The sequence below is a fragment of the Durio zibethinus genome, chromosome 26 (assembly GCF_047325235.1).
Source record: "Durio zibethinus cultivar Kanyao isolate XHJ-2024 chromosome 26, ASM4732523v1, whole genome shotgun sequence".
NCBI classification, from domain to species: Eukaryota; Viridiplantae; Streptophyta; class Magnoliopsida; order Malvales; family Malvaceae; genus Durio; species Durio zibethinus.
In genome coordinates, this window is record NC_143187.1 from 8,134,919 (window position 1) to 8,150,685 (window position 15,767).

The 15,767-nt window shown below is 32.7% G+C and overlaps 4 protein-coding genes across 10 annotated transcripts; all 4 read right to left on the reverse strand.

The window, feature by feature from the left end:
• Nucleotides 1–1,426: 1,426 nt before the first annotated feature.
• Nucleotides 1,427–3,174, reverse strand: LOC111274221 (xyloglucan endotransglucosylase protein 1-like). The gene is made up of 3 exons (XM_089755364.1): nt 2,558–3,174; nt 2,276–2,469; nt 1,427–2,177 (listed from the first exon to the last, which is right to left on the reverse strand). The coding sequence occupies exons 1-3, from the start codon at nt 2,912–2,914 to the stop codon at nt 1,796–1,798; spliced, it is 933 nt and encodes a 310-aa protein (XP_089611490.1). The 5' UTR covers nt 2,915–3,174; the 3' UTR covers nt 1,427–1,795.
• Nucleotides 3,175–3,425: 251 nt separating this feature from the next.
• On the reverse strand, nt 3,426–4,899 carry LOC149511308 (xyloglucan endotransglucosylase protein 1-like). Its single transcript, XM_089755146.1, has 4 exons — nt 4,835–4,899; nt 4,396–4,708; nt 4,068–4,261; nt 3,426–3,983 (listed from the first exon to the last, which is right to left on the reverse strand). The coding sequence occupies exons 1-4, from the start codon at nt 4,897–4,899 to the stop codon at nt 3,557–3,559; spliced, it is 999 nt and encodes a 332-aa protein (XP_089611272.1). The 3' UTR covers nt 3,426–3,556.
• A 1,267-nt stretch (nt 4,900–6,166) lies between these two features.
• LOC111274922 (eukaryotic translation initiation factor 4E-2-like) lies at nt 6,167–8,442 on the reverse strand. Its single transcript, XM_022859945.2, has 5 exons — nt 8,062–8,442; nt 6,966–7,131; nt 6,745–6,870; nt 6,554–6,619; nt 6,167–6,434 (listed from the first exon to the last, which is right to left on the reverse strand). The coding sequence occupies exons 1-5, from the start codon at nt 8,379–8,381 to the stop codon at nt 6,384–6,386; spliced, it is 729 nt and encodes a 242-aa protein (XP_022715680.1). The 5' UTR covers nt 8,382–8,442; the 3' UTR covers nt 6,167–6,383.
• A 493-nt stretch (nt 8,443–8,935) lies between these two features.
• Nucleotides 8,936–14,451, reverse strand: LOC111274921 (transcription factor GTE12-like). 7 transcript variants are annotated; one of them, XM_089755609.1, is made up of 12 exons: nt 14,114–14,448; nt 13,577–13,680; nt 12,568–13,307; nt 12,258–12,321; nt 12,034–12,186; nt 11,870–11,934; nt 11,723–11,783; nt 11,558–11,641; nt 11,300–11,421; nt 11,112–11,178; nt 9,542–9,663; nt 8,936–9,400 (listed from the first exon to the last, which is right to left on the reverse strand). In XM_089755609.1, the coding sequence occupies exons 3-12, from the start codon at nt 13,288–13,290 to the stop codon at nt 9,140–9,142; spliced, it is 1,722 nt and encodes a 573-aa protein (XP_089611735.1). In that variant the 5' UTR covers nt 13,291–13,307; nt 13,577–13,680; nt 14,114–14,448; the 3' UTR covers nt 8,936–9,139. The 7 variants fall into 7 exon arrangements, with proteins under 7 accessions (XP_089611735.1, XP_022715675.2, XP_089611736.1 ...); XM_022859940.2 differs by having other exon boundaries at nt 12,568–13,299; nt 14,114–14,390; XM_089755610.1 differs by having other exon boundaries at nt 12,568–13,322; nt 14,114–14,335.
• Between the last annotated feature and the right edge of the window lie 1,316 nt (nt 14,452–15,767).

Sequence of the window (15,767 nt, forward strand, 5' to 3'; positions counted from 1 at the left end):
TATGCCAATTTTTTACAAAATATCTTTATCGAATCGAGATGGATAAAAACTTATCTATTCCGATTATTTTGTCATTCCTATCAATCGACTTATTTTATTATAAAATTAATCTAATTAAAAATTTAAAAAAAAGATCATAAAAGGAAAATAAAATCAAATACAAGTATGACATTAATATATCCGTTAATATTTTTCTTTAAAAACCATCAAATTAAAAAAAAAAAAACAAAGAAAAGGAAAATATATATTTTAAATAATCATATCAAGTGATCGCATATTAATTAAAGAAAACTTTAAATATATATTTTTAAAAAATTAAAAAGGTAAATAACAAAAAAAAAGTCAATTAATTAACATGTGGCATACCGATATACTATTGATATCAAATGGATCTTTAAAAAATATAAAAATAATTTATTAAATATAAAAGAAAAAAAATGAAAATTTAAAAAAAATTTAAAAAAAAGCACGTGGCATACTATTAGCATCAACTAAATCCAACAAAAAATTAAATAAGATCTTTAAAAAACTTTATTAATTTTTTTAATTTAAAAAAGAAAAAAGTAAAAAAGGATAAAAAAGAAAAAGCAAAAAAGGAAGTTTGATATAAGTGGGTTTCAAACATAAAAATTAAAATTTTTTAAAAAATATATTTTATAATTTTAAAAATATTTGTTAAATAAATTAAAAGGAAAACTTTTAAAACCCAAAAATAGAAAAAAAAAGAAAATTAAAAAAAAGAGAAAAAAACCTAAAAATAACATGCGACAATGAAGGGAACAGTATTGTTAACTGTACATTACTCAAGTCGGATATAAAAAAATCTCTCAAAAATATTTATTAAATATTTTTTAAAAAAGAAAAAGTTTAAAATGGTAAAAAAAAGAAAATTTGTTATAAGTGAATCCACACATAAAAAATATAATCTTTTAAAATATATATTTATAATTTTAGAAAATATAAAAAATAAGGAAAGAACAAGTAAGAAAATAAACATATGACATACCATTGGTATCAAGTGAGTCTTATTAAAAAAATAAAATGTAAAAACTCTTTATTAAGTATTTTTTAATTTCAAAATAAAAAAATTAATAAAAAAAGTTTAATAAAAGTGAGTCCCAAATATAAAAAATATTTTCATATTTATTAAATAATTTTAAAAAAGAAAAAAAAAAAAAACTTAAAAATAACACACGATAGCCAAGAGAAATAAAATTGTTAACCATACACATTCAAGTGAATTCTAAAAAAAAATAAATCTTAATTAAATTTTTATTTAAAAAGGAAAAAACTGATATAAATAGGTCTCACACATAAAAATATATTTTTTGTAATCTTAAAAAAAAAAAAACAAAAGACCAAAATGCCACACGTGATGGCTTAAAAAAAAGGAAAATGTATACCGTACATTACCAAAATTGTAAGTTATTATAGTTTCCACATATAAAACTAGATCTTTCTTCTACTATGGCAACATTAGCATATTTAGGACTTGGCTTTTGCGGCAAGGATTAGGTAAGTTAAGATGCAATTTGCCTCCTTTTAAAAGGAGAAATTTTAACAGCTTAACAATAATCAGTGTAATACATGAATGTATATATAAGAGGGAATAACAAAGCCAGGAATTATCACTTTTTTTTCTTTATTACTTTTTTTTTTCCACCCAAAGAGGCTCACAGGATTGACATGAAGATGCAACAATGATAAAGACTAGTAGTCACTAAAGCCAACTGCAAATACAGGTTGATAAAAATATATCACTCAAAGCTGCCGTAGATACAGACTTAAATAGCTTTCAAACATTAAATACTCTCCTCTCGTGCTGCACGGGTGGACGCCTACACTCTGGTGGGCGACGGCCATGTCCATGATGCTGGTTTCGTTTCAGATCATTGCAATAGTAGTAGATTCTGTAACGTTTTTTTACGCAAGTCAGTAGCTTTTTGCCACGACCATTAAGCCCTTGCATTTCCCAAGCATTGTTAGCTACGAAATTTCTGTAGTAAGCAGTGAAAGGAGCCTTGGACCAATCGGTTTTTACTCTCCCACCTCTCGTCGCCCAATCATCTGCATCCCACAGGCTCGCGTAGACCCTCATCCGCTGGTTATTGGGGTAAGGAACTCCAATTGACTCTTGATTGCTAAATACTCTTATCGGAATGTTGTCTACCAGGAGTCTGAACAATCAAACCAAATGAAAAGTTGCATCTTATATATAAAACCTTGATTTAAAATTTTCGAAAAGAATTAATTAGACGAGCATGTTAATTCTTACATGATGTTTTGGGGGTTCCATACAATGGAATATGAGTGAAAATGTTTTGTTGGGTCGAACCAGAGGTGGAATTCTTCCTCTCTACCGCCTTGTCCATGGCTGAAAATATTAGTATGAAGAGTGTAGGGAGAGCCACTTTTGTTACCTAAGAACTCAAGATCGATTTCGTCATGAGTTGGGCCTTCAGAAGATAACTGCAAGATTAAAAGTACAGCAAATCGGTAGCATTTTTATGAAACTATAAGGACTTTGGGACTAAATTTGCAAGATTGAGAGACGTACGTAGAAGGCGGTAACAGTGCCAGCAGAGTTACCAGCAATGAGCTTCATTTGCATGTTGAACCTTCCGAAGAGATAGTCTTTGTTGGACTTGAAGCCAGCTCCTCCAGAGGTCTTGTCCATAGTAAGTGTCAGAAGATCCCCTCGACCGAGTATTTGAGCATGGTGGCCACCCCATGTTATCTCCACATCTTTATGGAAATTATTGGCAAATGCAGCAATGATAGAACCTACCAATACCATGAGTGAAAGCAGAAACATTGATGTAACTCTCAAGTTTCCCATCTTGAAAGAAGAAGAGTTAATGTTTGTAGTTGAACCATAGGGAAAAACACCCATATATATAGGCAATGGCCCCATCACAGGTTGTTGGATATATGACAATTGACAAACATGAATCCCTATTACTACCCATTTGAACCAAAACTAGGCAATGAATTAAATTTAACGCCTAGAGATGCCCAGCAGGACCTTTAAGCTTTGTGGAAGCCGTAATTTAGCTATTCTAAAGTGTACTTCAACTTATTTTTTGGGGGCCAGACTCGAACTTGTATGCTTAAATCCTTACAGAGATTGATCATGGAGCTCAACAACAAAATTAGAAGTTTTTACAATAAAACTTGTTCATATATGAGAAAACTTCAGTAACCTGAAACTCAGGCCTATAAAACGTTTGTGATATTTCAATGCTAAGCTCATTTACATAGTCCAAATAAATTTCGATGAAAAATTTTCCACATGAAATAAAATTGTGGGTTTATTTATTTTGGTGCAAAATTTGTTGGTTTATAGCTGTATTGAACAATGTCATATTTCTCTATTGCAAGATTTTAGACCCATGCCTCCACGCATAAAAGGAAATTTTGGAAGAATGTATATCCCTAGGGAATTTCTAAGTTATGACCTCAGATTGATAATTTCTCTTTGAGTGAGAAATCCTATTTCTTGAGACATTAAAGTAAATTTTTAATTACAAGTTTCCAAAGTCTTGAATAATAGTATTCAAGCAATATTTACTGCCCAGCGGAACCTAGAATCCCTACACTTCCGGGGACGACCCTGAGGAAATCGCTTCAAATCTGTACAATAATTGTACACCATGAAGTACTTTTGCACCCATCGAAGTCTTCTTCTGCCACTTGCATCCAGTGCTTGAGTTTGCCAAACATTGTTTCTAACAGAGTTAGATGTCTGTGAAGCACAATCAGAATCACCATTCGACCATGTACATGCATTTGCATTGAAATTCCTGTAGTATGCCTGGAAAGGAGCCTTGGACCAATCTGTTTTCACTAACCCACCTCTCGTTGCCCATTGATCTGCATTCCACAGGCTCGAATAAAGCCTCATGGGCTGGTTGTTGGGGAAGGGAACTCCAATGGATTCTTCATTGTTGAATACTCTGATTGGAATGTTATCTACCATGAAACTGATAAGTTGAAAGGAGTTAGACCATCTTCAATTTTCATAGTTATTATGAAGATTTAAGACTTAAAAGTGACATTTATCTTACATAATGCGCTGTAGATTCCAAAAAATAGAATATCTGTGAAAATTCTTTGTTGGATCGAACCATAGGTAGAATTGTTGTTCTCTGTCCCCTTTACCTTGGCAGTAGACATTTGTCTGCACAATGTAGGGGTCTCCACTTAAGTTACCTAAGAATTCAAAGTCTATCTCATCGTGGTTTGGCCCTTCAGAAGATAGCTGCAATCAAAAATTAGACATTAGTACTACGCAACTTTTGGACTCAAAACAGAAAAAATGGGTTGTAGATATTATGCCTAAATTGTCAACAGGGGAAACAAGTTCAATGCAAAACTGAGACAGAACAAATATACATAGAAAGCAGTAACAGTGCCGGCAGAGTTGCCAGAGACAAGCTTGATTTGCATGTCTATTCTTCCAAATAGATACTCTCTCTTAGACCTGAAACCTGAGCCAGAGGTCTTGTCAAGAGTAAGTGTAAGAAGTTTTCCTCCATTCAGTATCTCAGCACGCTTGTCACCCCATGTCAGATCAAAGTCTTGGTGGAAATCACCAGCTGATGGAGCTACAAAAGAACTAACAACAAGAGAAAGAAAAAGTTGCCATCTAGAGAGAGAGAGGGGACTAATTTGATAAATGGGTGAATTTGTTGAGAGTTCTTTACTCCTTTATAAAGGTAATGGAAAGAGTGGCCAAGAATAATCAAGAAATTAATTAGAAGTTTAGAACATAAATTAAAGTTGAATAATTAGATATCCTGGTGTATAGGATGCGTGACCAGAAACCAACTACAGTGCGAATATAGCTGGAAATGGCAAAGCTCTAGCTAAATAACGTTGTTTGAAAGCTGAGTACATGGGGTTCCATTATTAGAGAACTTTATGCCTATAACTTTGATAACACATTGGGCTGATTAAGGATAAGCTAGGGGCCAGCCTTTAATTAAGGCTTCTTCTTGTATTTCACCAAATCAGAATACATGCAAATGTGCCTGTCTATGTATTACCACCCCATATTGAAGATTACTTCTAAATGAGCATATTGTAGCATTGATTACAAATGGTGGTTGGATTAAGCAATAAGCAAAAGAATTGGCAATTATCAGTTCATGCCAGTGATAGAACAAAAGAATTGGCAATGTTTTCTGCTGCAAGGTTTTGGGGATTAGAAAGATGAGGCTTCTATCGTAAACCACACTGATTTTATCACACCCTTAATAAAAATATGAGATGATCTCAGTATTAATTTATCTGGATAGACTAGTTCTTTATTAGAATTGAGTTAGATGGAGTGCAATTCTGATCATTTTTAGTTGTTCACTGATTAATTGTAATATCTGGGCCAAGTACTTTTAGAGGATCAACTTTGCTTGGTCCCGAAAAAAGAAGGAATGTCAAAAGAAGGAAAAGAATGCGTCAGAATTTGGTAAAGGAATGTTGAATATGTGCTTACGCACGTGAATTGAGTTATTTATTTGTTTAGCGGATTCGTCTCCTTTGCAAGACAGGAGAAACCATTGCCATTTGCCAGTAGACAATTACTTTCTTCTTTCTTTCAACAAAGATAGTTGCATGGGAAGAATGGAAAAGAAGAAACAAAATGGTGGAAGGTGGATGGTGTGTCGCCAACCACCCTGGTCACGGATGAAGCGAATAGGGTGATTTTACCCCTACATTTTCAGCCTACCTTCTCTCTTCCCGCACCTTCTTTTTTACTTTAAACAGAATAAAATGCAAATTCTCTCTTACAAATAAATATAGCTGTTTCAATCCACTTTCAAAGAATAGAGTGCTTTTCTGCTTATTATTAGCTAATTGTACCAGTTTTCAATGCCCATTTTCCTCGTGTTTTGTTCTCATGAAATCACGGTAACGCTTTGCATTTATTTTCCGAGCAAAAATGTCCTTTTAAGTACTCTTCCAAAAGGACTCTACGAAAGTTGCTGGGTTATTTGGACCAATAAGTTATCAAATCAAAACCAAACAGAAAAGTTTAGGCATTCAAATTGAAACAAATTAACCAGATCAATCCAGATTGACATGGTTTCAGGTTAAGTTTAAAAGGTAACCTCTTTAAACAACATAAGAGCTATAAATATCTGAAAGAATTGTTTTCAAAACCATAGAACAAAACGGAGTCATAACTGATATAAATGGTCAAACTGAAATTTAAGGCAGTATAACATATGTTTATCTAGCTAAAATTCTTGTAGGGACAGCCATAGGAGAAACAAATCAGAATATTTTGTAAGGAGGCAAAAAAGGAGAAGCTAAAGGTGCTTCCAGAATCCTGAAAAGCAATCTTGCCACGCGCCCAGCATCTAGTAGAGCAGGACTACAAGTCATACAGTGTACCGATTCTTGGCACCTCTGTCAAGCTTCTTTGCATCCTCCTGAAAGAGAAAATATAAGTGTTTGTTTATAGCCCACAAATTGGGACATAAACTGAAACTACAATTTGCAAAAACAGCATTAACATGAAAGATCTGTACAAGTTAAAGGAAGCCATTACATGAAATATGAAGCCTATAGTTTCGTTGTAATCAAGTAACTCTTTCCACTGTTTCCCAATACTTATCTGCGTTCAAAAACAAAAACCAGTCAAAAATGGTTTTAGCATCACAAGCCACTAAAACCAAAAACCCATGAAAATGGTTTTGGACTTGCACAAGACATTTTTCGTAACAAAGCAACTCTAGTCACCTGAGCAGTTTCATTGGCAGCATTCTTCGTCCACAATGCTATTTTTTCCTGCCTGCCTCTCACATTGACAACTGCTCCACAGATCTCATCACCATACTCGAACTGTTCCCCAATCAAAGCCAGCAACTAGTACAGCAGACATATAAGAGATCAAGCCACATTTTCGATTAAGCATCAAAATTTTCATACACTAGTATGCATTACATTATCTGAAACAATACCGTGTACAGCCAACATGTATCTGACTTCCCCCTTTGGAAAGTTACAGTCCACTTGCCTCCATTAGCACAGACAGGGTCTTCCCACTTTGGCTCAATTTTATATTTGAAACAATGAAAGTCTGCTCCAACAGCCAACTTGCTTGGGTGATTTATGTTATTGTAAAGACTGTAATCAGAAGAGTTTTGGAAGGTAAATCTATAAGTGACATTCACAGAAGAAACAAACAGAAACTGACAAAAAAGTGACACATGGAATCAGTAATCATTGCCAGCCATGTAGACGCAGTTTGCGTAGCAGTTTTTTGATAATCACATAACTTATTCACCTGGAGGCACCAAGCAACAATCCAAAATTATAAGCGAAAATTAAGTTCCTTATGTCCGACAAAAGTGCTTTGAAGAAAGTTGATTATAAAACAATTAAAATAACAGACCACTTTTAACAACATCAAATTAAAATGAAACAGAGGACTATGAACCAGGACTCTGTAGCAGGCAGCTCCAAGATCCTTACAGAAAACATCCTTCAATGATAATATTGAAAACAATCTCACTTGTACTGAAATCCATCATACATATATCAGATCACAACATTATAAAACGCAAAACTTGATTCCACTGTAACGAGGAATAAAATGAGAATCAAACAGAAAAAAAGTTGGATAATTCATTGCTTTGACACTACAAACTCACGAAAGCCTGCTTGTGTTCTAGCTTCCTACTAACAGAATTATACAAAAAACATATACATCACGAATGATCAATTGCAGAAATAAAATAGAACAAATGACAATAAAAAAAGGTTAATTTTTCAGATTTCAAGAAACTCAAGCATCTCCAACCAAACCCCCTCCCCAAACGGTACCGTAATTAGAGACAAAAAAGAAAAGAAAAGAAAAAATATTTTTTTTGAAGTCTAAGCTAAAATCTAACGAATTGGTATCATCAAAATCGAAAAACTGATAAAGAAAAAGAAGGCAATGAAGAATTAAACAAAGTCGCAATGAATAATAAATATGATTATCTTAGCAACTCAACCTTCAAAACGAAAATAAAAAAAAAAAAAAGGAAAAGAAAAAGAAGAAGAGATAATAACCCCCAGAATTGTTCGACGGTGGCGAAAGTGTAAATAGGGCGCATAGAGCTACCCCAAGTGGCTTGCTTGGATTTGGCAGATGTGTTATCAAACCAGAAGGTCCAGGAGTGCTCCAGAGGGTGGGGCTGCTCAATTATACCTTTCTTTGACGAAGACGATGTCGCATCATCTTCTTCCACTACGATCTCCCCTTCCTCCACTACGATCTCCCCGTCCTCCAGCTCTTCATATTCCTCCTCTTTCACGTTAGGGTTAGGGTTAGGGTTCTTGTTCTCTTCTTCATTGATGCTCAATGATTTGAGATTTTCCTCTACGCCCATTCTTTTTTTTCTCTCTCTCTTTCTTTCACTTCCTCTTCGATTTGGGTTCCCCTTTTTTCACAAAATAGAGGCAGGCTTTGTTTCTTGATTTTATGATTGCCCCAGCCAATAAACGACATCACATAAACGCACCCACTTTACTTTTACTACAATTTCTTTTCTTTTTTTTTTTGCGTTAAATGTCAGTATTAAACAGACTTTATTTTCATTTTTCACACTCAATACAAAGTACTTTTCTTTTTATGAAATAATACCATATTCCTTTACTTATTACTTGCAATTCCTTATGTAATTACCAGTTAAAAAAAGAAAAAAATATATTTTTTTATTAAAATTTTAACCTAAAAATGAAAAAATTATAAATTATTAAAATTTAAAATTTAAACTTATTAAATGTTATCATATGAATGAATTAAATTTAATTAAAAATAAAAAATTATTTTGAACCTACAAATTCGACAAAAAGTTCGATCAAAATTATTATTTCTCATGATTAATTCACACAATTTTTACCCCAAATTTACAAATTAACAATTGCACTGAAAATCAAAGAATTTGATGGAAACTATACTTTTAGCTTTTCTATATAAATATATACGTGTTTTGTTAAAAATATCCAATTTCCTACAAAAATACTTCATTTACAAACAATTCCACTATGACCATCCTTTTTTCCCTTTTTTTTTTTCCTTTTTTTTTCTCCGAATAAGAAATTATTAACAAGCGCTGGAACAAAGAGGACTACAATATTACTATGTTTAAGACAGTATTTCTCCCTCTTCACCATCTTCATTCAGAATTGCCTCATCGTCATCGTCTGCCAAATACTCGTCTTTGATGAACAAACCCAGCTGCTGCATCAGCTGTGGATTCACACGAGTTCCTCCATATGCTCCACTCACCTTTTCATATCCATTTTTACGACCATGTAATTGATTAATAGAAAGAGAGCATCCACTAAGCATCTCGAATTCCTTTAGAATCTCCAGATTCTGTTCGATCTCAGCTGTTTTTTCCATCTGAACATCCAGGCAATTAAAAAAATTGCATTAGATGATGCTCCGATTCAAATTTTCAATACAGTCACAATGGTCTTACCTCTAAACTCACTGCTAGAAGTATAATCAAAAAAGAAAACACAAAAAAAAAAAAAGGTGAACCTTTTGCAATGCAATTCGAGCAGCTTCTCTTTCTCTTTCCCGTTGCTTTTTCGACTCAACCTCTGCCTTCATTCTTGCTGCAGCTTCAGCAGCTCTGATTTGAGCTTCAATCTTTGCCTTTTCTGTTCAAATACAAGAATAATCTATAAGACCTCTAGACACACTATGGACTTAACAGAATTAGTTATCAAACTTAGGGTCCATTTGTTTCAATGGAAAATTACTTCCGGAAATTGTTTTCCGCATTTTCTAGTGTTTGGCAAGTTAAATAATATAGAATCAACAAGAAATGGTTTTCTGGTCAAAGCATAATAGTGCCCATTTTATGGAAATTGTCTTCCACTTCTCTAGTCAGCAAGGCAGCAACTCTTCTCTTTCTCTCTCACGGTCTCATCTCCAACAATATAGCCAACCTTCACAAACCAAGCAAACTAACAACTCCGGTGACCAACATCAGCAACCACCTAGAAAGCTTTGCAGACTTGCAAATTTGCAGCCAACAAGAAAGCTCCTCCTTGATCTCCCTTATCAAGCTTTATGGGTTTTTATGGGTTATAATCTCAAGCTAATCTAGACAAGAACCCAAAAAATTCCCATCTTTTTCTAAAATATTGTTATTTTTTTGTGCTTATTTTTATGAGGTTTTTATGAATTTAAAATGGGTATGTTTTAAGTTACAGAAAAGTTTAGAACAGAAGATGAGAGGAAAGAGAAAATGAATAGTGAAGAAAATTTTTGTATTTTAGGTTGAAACCAACATCAGAAAATATTTTTCTCCAAGTGATCCTACCACCTGAAAATTATGTCTTTGCCGGAAAACATATTCAAAGAAAATATTTTATTTTCTAGAACTTGATTTCCAGTTACCAAACGCAGCCTTAGAACTACTACTAACAGGAACTGGTCCCTTTATCCAGCCTTCAAAAAAGTATAAACCAAAAAGACTAGTATTCCTAATCACTCACAAGATGATGCATTCATAGGTCTATTACCATAACATTAGATACCCATATACAAGTATATAAATCAAGCCAAACCTACAAATCATTTCATATCTCTTATTTAATGAAAAGCTTCAGAAATAAACACATTAGCAGATCAAACACAAAAGAGAGAGAGAGAGAGAGAGAGAGAGAGAGAGAGAGAGAGGAAGCGAAATTATAGAATATGGTATCAAATTAATTATTGTATAGGAAGCACATATTAAGTCATCCTGATAAGATTGATTCAGTGGACAGAAGCAAAAATAAATAAATAAGCTGTGCCATTTAACAGTTCATAGATAAAAGCAGTTCAAAATATATAATGGCATGAATAAGTAAAAAAAATTAAGAAAACAAGTAATATAAGTTCCAAACAAGTCTCCTGAGACACCTACAGAGAGTTTCACTTATTGTCACTCTCTTTTAACTCAATTAGATGAGGCATTAGTAGATTTTTCATTTTTTATCAGCCAAAATAAAAAAAGGAAATAGAAAACAATAAAAATAACCATCAATAATCAGTAACAGCAATAATGCAACAATACTAAAATCAATAACTAGAACAAGTGCAAATCTTCATAGATCACCTTCACGCTGCCTTCTTTCCAATTTTTCCTTTTCCAGCTGCATCTTCACTGGATCAGTTTTATCACCCTATATAACAAGGCAGCATAAATTATTGCTATTAAATGCTATGAAGACAACATGCAATTCAACACCATGCGACACAAAATTCCCAGCACAACATTCAAAATATACCCTTTCCAAAACTTACGTTATCAAGTAGTGTCTTCTGCTGAGCTTTCAAAATGGTGTCTGCAAAACGGCTTTTCAGCATTGCAGCACGAAGAGCCTTCTTCGGTGACATTTGTGCATCAAAAATAGGAGTTAACAATCCTACAACCAATAAAAGAAAAACAAATGAAGTGATTAAACTTACATAAAAGGAATTATAATGAGAACCACAAACAAACATCCACTTTGAAGGCAAAAAGAAAAAACATTAACGGTTAACATCAGCAGAGAAACTGACCTTCACCAGAAGCAGCATCTGTTGAAAGAGTTGTAAGTTGAGAACTAAGACAAAGATTCTCATCATCCAAGGCACTTACAGCCCCTTTACAATTTTTAAAAGAACTCCCATACTCAGATCAAGAAGCAAGTAGAAAATCATGAATACAATGAGATATTTCCTCACCATCAGAATCTGGATCAGATTTGCTCACTTGTGATGTCAATGTGCTTTTTGACTGGCAATCCTATATTTTAATATAAAATTTTAATAACAAATCCAACACACTAATCATAACAATAATCATGATGCTATAAAAGCATTAACATATACCAATTTAGAGGCATCAGCACTACACACTCTAAGATCTCCACCCAATGATCTTTCCGAAGTCACATCTACACCAAACAAAAAATAAGAAATTTTTTAAGATAATCAAAAAATAAGTTATGGCCCAAAATAACAAAAAAAGGTAGCACAAGAAATTATCAACTAACCACTGGAAGATGCATGGTTTGAATCACTTGCAAGGCTACATTGACACTTAATGCTGCCACATGAACTGCATTTGCAAGCACCTGGGCTCAATGGTGGCTTGGCATTGATAGACCCATAGGCATGCCCACCACTACCACTACCGGTACTGGCGCCTATAAGACACATTGCAAATTAGATCCTATAAAGAGCCATAAAGCAGAAACTTTATTCCGCCCCTTCATACCTTTTTGTAAGTTTTTCCCCGCCAACTTGCTCACACAGATCAGTGCTGGTTTAGGCCACTCAACCTGTTATGACGCCAAGAAGTTCAGCATCAAAAGCAGCTCAAACTTTTATGATAACAACATAAAATGAGCAAAAACATGACCTCAAAACCAGAACTGAGAAACTGACAGCAAAATACTACATGGACTATAAGTCTGACTTGCTTTGCAATTGTCAGATCCAAAATTTGACTTTAATAAATAAATCAAACTACACCAATTCAGAATACACAAGCATGTTTGTTTACAAATACCATTGACAGTACTCACCTCTGCTGCTCTTGCATTCAAAGTCACCTTCACAACCTTCCCCTCAGATGGCTTTGACTTCTTAGGCAAAGAGCTATTTCGGGATGGTTGTGTTTTATAACAACTCTGTCTTGATTCATTAACATCTTTCAGTCGCACACTCAAAACTTTCCCATGCCCAACCTTAAAATTTTCTTGATTCCACTTTTCCTCCAAAGATTTCCATCTTGCCTCAAAAAACTCATTCATTTCTTCTGCCATTTTATGAACATTATTTGATGGTGGATTATACAGCATGGCATTAGAAAACGTCAGCTTAATATCAGCTACAAACTCTTCAATGCCAAGATATGTATTCTTCGCTAGCTTGGACTTAATTGTACCCAAATCCATGGGGTTTTTTATTATTGAAAAATAATCAGGAATCTTTAATGCTTTAGGATCCACTGGTTGATTGAAAACCCACCCAGCTGGATGTTTCATCAGTGCTTTTAGCAGGGCAGAACACTGCTGAGTTATGCTGCAGTCCATCTTTTGCCTCTTCTCCTGTGGACCACCCACCATCACCCTTTCTGGTCCACGCTTGTAAGCACCTGAAGTCTCTTTCAAATTTCCAGCAGATGACATCTTTTTTCCATCAAAGGAACTGCTCAGTTGCTGCCCAAACTCATAAGATTGCAGTACATGAGCAGGGAACTTAATCTTCAACTTTTGCTTTGGCATGACATTTTCCGCGGCAATCATCTTGTGAAACTATAAAACTTCAAATATAACACCTTCTAAATTTACACGTTGGCAGACAATAAGAAAAAAATAAACAGGAGCATAAAAATTTTTGAAGCAGCTACACATTACAAATAAGTTATACAATTAAAACAAAAGTACATAAAATCATAACTTCTATTGGCAACACATTCAAACAAATGGTTATTACAAATTCATCAATTAATTGGCAACATGTCATGCCAGCATGGATTAATAGGTATACTAAAGCTAAAACTAAGAACCTTCAAAAGAAGCAAAAACTAACCAAGTGCAATAGGGGTTTCTTCATGTCCTTTAGAAGAAAGAGCATTGGGAAGACATCAATCGCCCAAACCCAAAACCAAAGATATTGCGAAAACCCCAAATACACTGCAAAGCCAATTAATTTATTCTTTTTACCGATAAACCGGAAAATCTTAGTATTACGTTGAACAACAAAGACCAAAACTTTGTAACAAACACAACTAGAAGATACAAATAAAGAAAGGAATTCAAATTTGGGTCAGGCATTAACAAAACCCTAACGGAAATTAGATCTACTTTAAACCGACAATTCAGTAAATTAAACACGAAATTTAGCATAAATACTTCAGAAAAAAAAAGGAAATTACAAAGAAAAGGAAATCATTTTAACCTAAGAACAGTGATATAGTAATTAAAAGAGAACTAATCAGAAGATCATTCATAAACAAAACCCTACGGCCGAATCATTCATTAAAACCTCAATTCACCAAATCAAAGAAAGAAGAAGATCCAAACCCATGGAGACAATGAAAACAAGTTAGAGATTTGTGAAACATACCGAAAACCGAACCAAACAAGCTCCAGAAAAAATCAAATTTGGCCAATGAATCGATCGATCGATCGATGAGACGGCGATGGAGTAAAGACGATTGGAGAATCGAAAAAAGAGTTTGACAAAAGAAAAAAGCAAGAGAGAACAGATCGAGAAGAGAAGAGAGAGAGAGAGAGAGAAAGTGTAAAGCTCAGGGTTTTCCTCTACACTGCTACTCTTACTCCACTGCTTAGAGGAAGTGTAAAAATCTAAGGCTAGGGTTTTATCATCTCTCTCTTTCTCTGATTTTTTTTTTTTTTTTGGGGGGGTACCTTTGCTTTTAGAATTTACTTTATCGCGACGATTTCCTAATTTCACATAAAAAAAAAAAGTAAATGTAATGAGTCGGTGTTTTGCTTAAATGACTAATTTGCCCTAGGCTTGATGCTGATTTTATATTTTTTGTTGTTATTGGCATGGGTTAATTTGGAATTACATTAGAAAATTAATGATGGGAGTTAACACAAACGGCTGGGTCAAGATCTTCAATGATTTTTCTATGTAGTTTTATGCTTAAGACTATCATTTGCCAAAATGATTTTTCTTCAAAAAAAGACTATATTTTTCCAAAAAAAAATTATAAGTTAGGGGAGATTTTAACACTATGAAATAAATAAATAATGGGTCAATGGGTGATTTTGTACTTATAAGATTATAAGAATGATAATTATTGTATCTGATATCGTCTTTAAACCCAATTTAGTAAAGAAAACAAATTTGCTAATGATATCAAGTAAACTTTGTTATTTTCTTTGGGTTTTTTTTCACATCAAATATAGAAAAATAATAATTTTAAAAAGTAAACCATGGAGTATTAATTAATTATCATGTTCCAAGCTTTTTTTATTTGGTATAGTTATAATTCTCATATTATTAATAAATTATATATTTTTTATTTTATTAAAAAAACCCATGTGTTACTTTTTTATTTTATCATCTTAATTAATTTAATTAGAAAAAATTTAAAATTAATGATAAAAAATAGGAAATGAGACATAGATTCCATAATTAGTCTTTTTTTATAACTTTATCCAATAAATACCAAAAAATTAAAAAATTAAAAATGAAAAAAAAAAAACTCACAGAGAGTCTCATATTAACATTCCATATTAAGCTTAAAATGTTAATTTATTAATTGAGGTAAAAAATAATTTTATTAATAAAATACAAATATATAATTAAATAAATAATAAAATATAAAATTTTATATATACTTCAAGCTCAAAACAAAGCATCTTAAATGTGTTTTTGACTTTAGCTCATTTAAAAAAAAAAAAAAAAACTCAATCATCTCAAGGTATATTATTTGAAAATAAAATGACCAAACAATTACTTAATCCGTTTCAAACTAGGGTAAAATATTATAAAAATCTATAAATATTAAAAAATAAAAAAATTAATATAAAAAATGATAAAAAAAAATTTTAAAAAAAAAAGATTAAAAGGAATAAAATAACTTAATATATGACATACTTTTTTATCAATGAAATAAAAAATAAAAAAATTTTAAAATATTTATTAAATATACTAAAAATTAAAACATAAACACCCGAAATATCTTTTATATAAAATGAATCCCATAAAAAAATAAATTTAAAATCATGAAAAAAAATAAAAAATA

Excerpts from the sequence above, each read along its gene's own strand:
- LOC149511308 (XM_089755146.1), bottom strand. The coding sequence starts at position 4,899 with ATGTACTCAGCTTTCAAACAACGTTATTTAGCTAGAGCTTTGCCATTT. Across the intron at positions 4,709-4,834 it reads TTTCCAGCTATATTCGCACT|GAGTAAAGAACTCTCAACAA; the intron begins GTAGTTGGTTTC and ends ACCTTTATAAAG. Across the intron at positions 3,984-4,067 it reads TGGAATCTACAGCGCATTAT|TTTCATGGTAGATAACATTC; the intron begins GTAAGATAAATG and ends TCAACTTATCAG.
- LOC111274922 (XM_022859945.2), bottom strand. The coding sequence starts at position 8,381 with ATGGGCGTAGAGGAAAATCTCAAATCATTGAGCATCAATGAAGAAGAG. Across the intron at positions 7,132-8,061 it reads ACCGTCGAACAATTCTGGGG|TCTTTACAATAACATAAATC; the intron begins GTTATTATCTCT and ends TTCTGATTACAG. Across the intron at positions 6,620-6,744 it reads CTGCCAATGAAACTGCTCAG|ATAAGTATTGGGAAACAGTG; the intron begins GTGACTAGAGTT and ends TTTTGAACGCAG.
- LOC111274921 (XM_022859940.2), bottom strand. The coding sequence starts at position 13,621 with ATGCTCTTTCTTCTAAAGGACATGAAGAAACCCCTATTGCACTTG. Across the intron at positions 11,784-11,869 it reads GTGCTGATGCCTCTAAATTG|GATTGCCAGTCAAAAAGCAC; the intron begins GTATATGTTAAT and ends ATTAAAATATAG. Across the intron at positions 9,664-11,111 it reads GGAAAGAAGGCAGCGTGAAG|AAAAGGCAAAGATTGAAGCT; the intron begins GTGATCTATGAA and ends GTATTTGAACAG.
- LOC111274221 (XM_089755364.1), bottom strand. The coding sequence starts at position 2,914 with ATGGGGCCATTGCCTATATATATGGGTGTTTTTCCCTATGGTTCAACT. Across the intron at positions 2,470-2,557 it reads GCACTGTTACCGCCTTCTAC|TTATCTTCTGAAGGCCCAAC; the intron begins GTACGTCTCTCA and ends TTAATCTTGCAG. Across the intron at positions 2,178-2,275 it reads TGGAACCCCCAAAACATCAT|ACTCCTGGTAGACAACATTC; the intron begins GTAAGAATTAAC and ends TTGATTGTTCAG.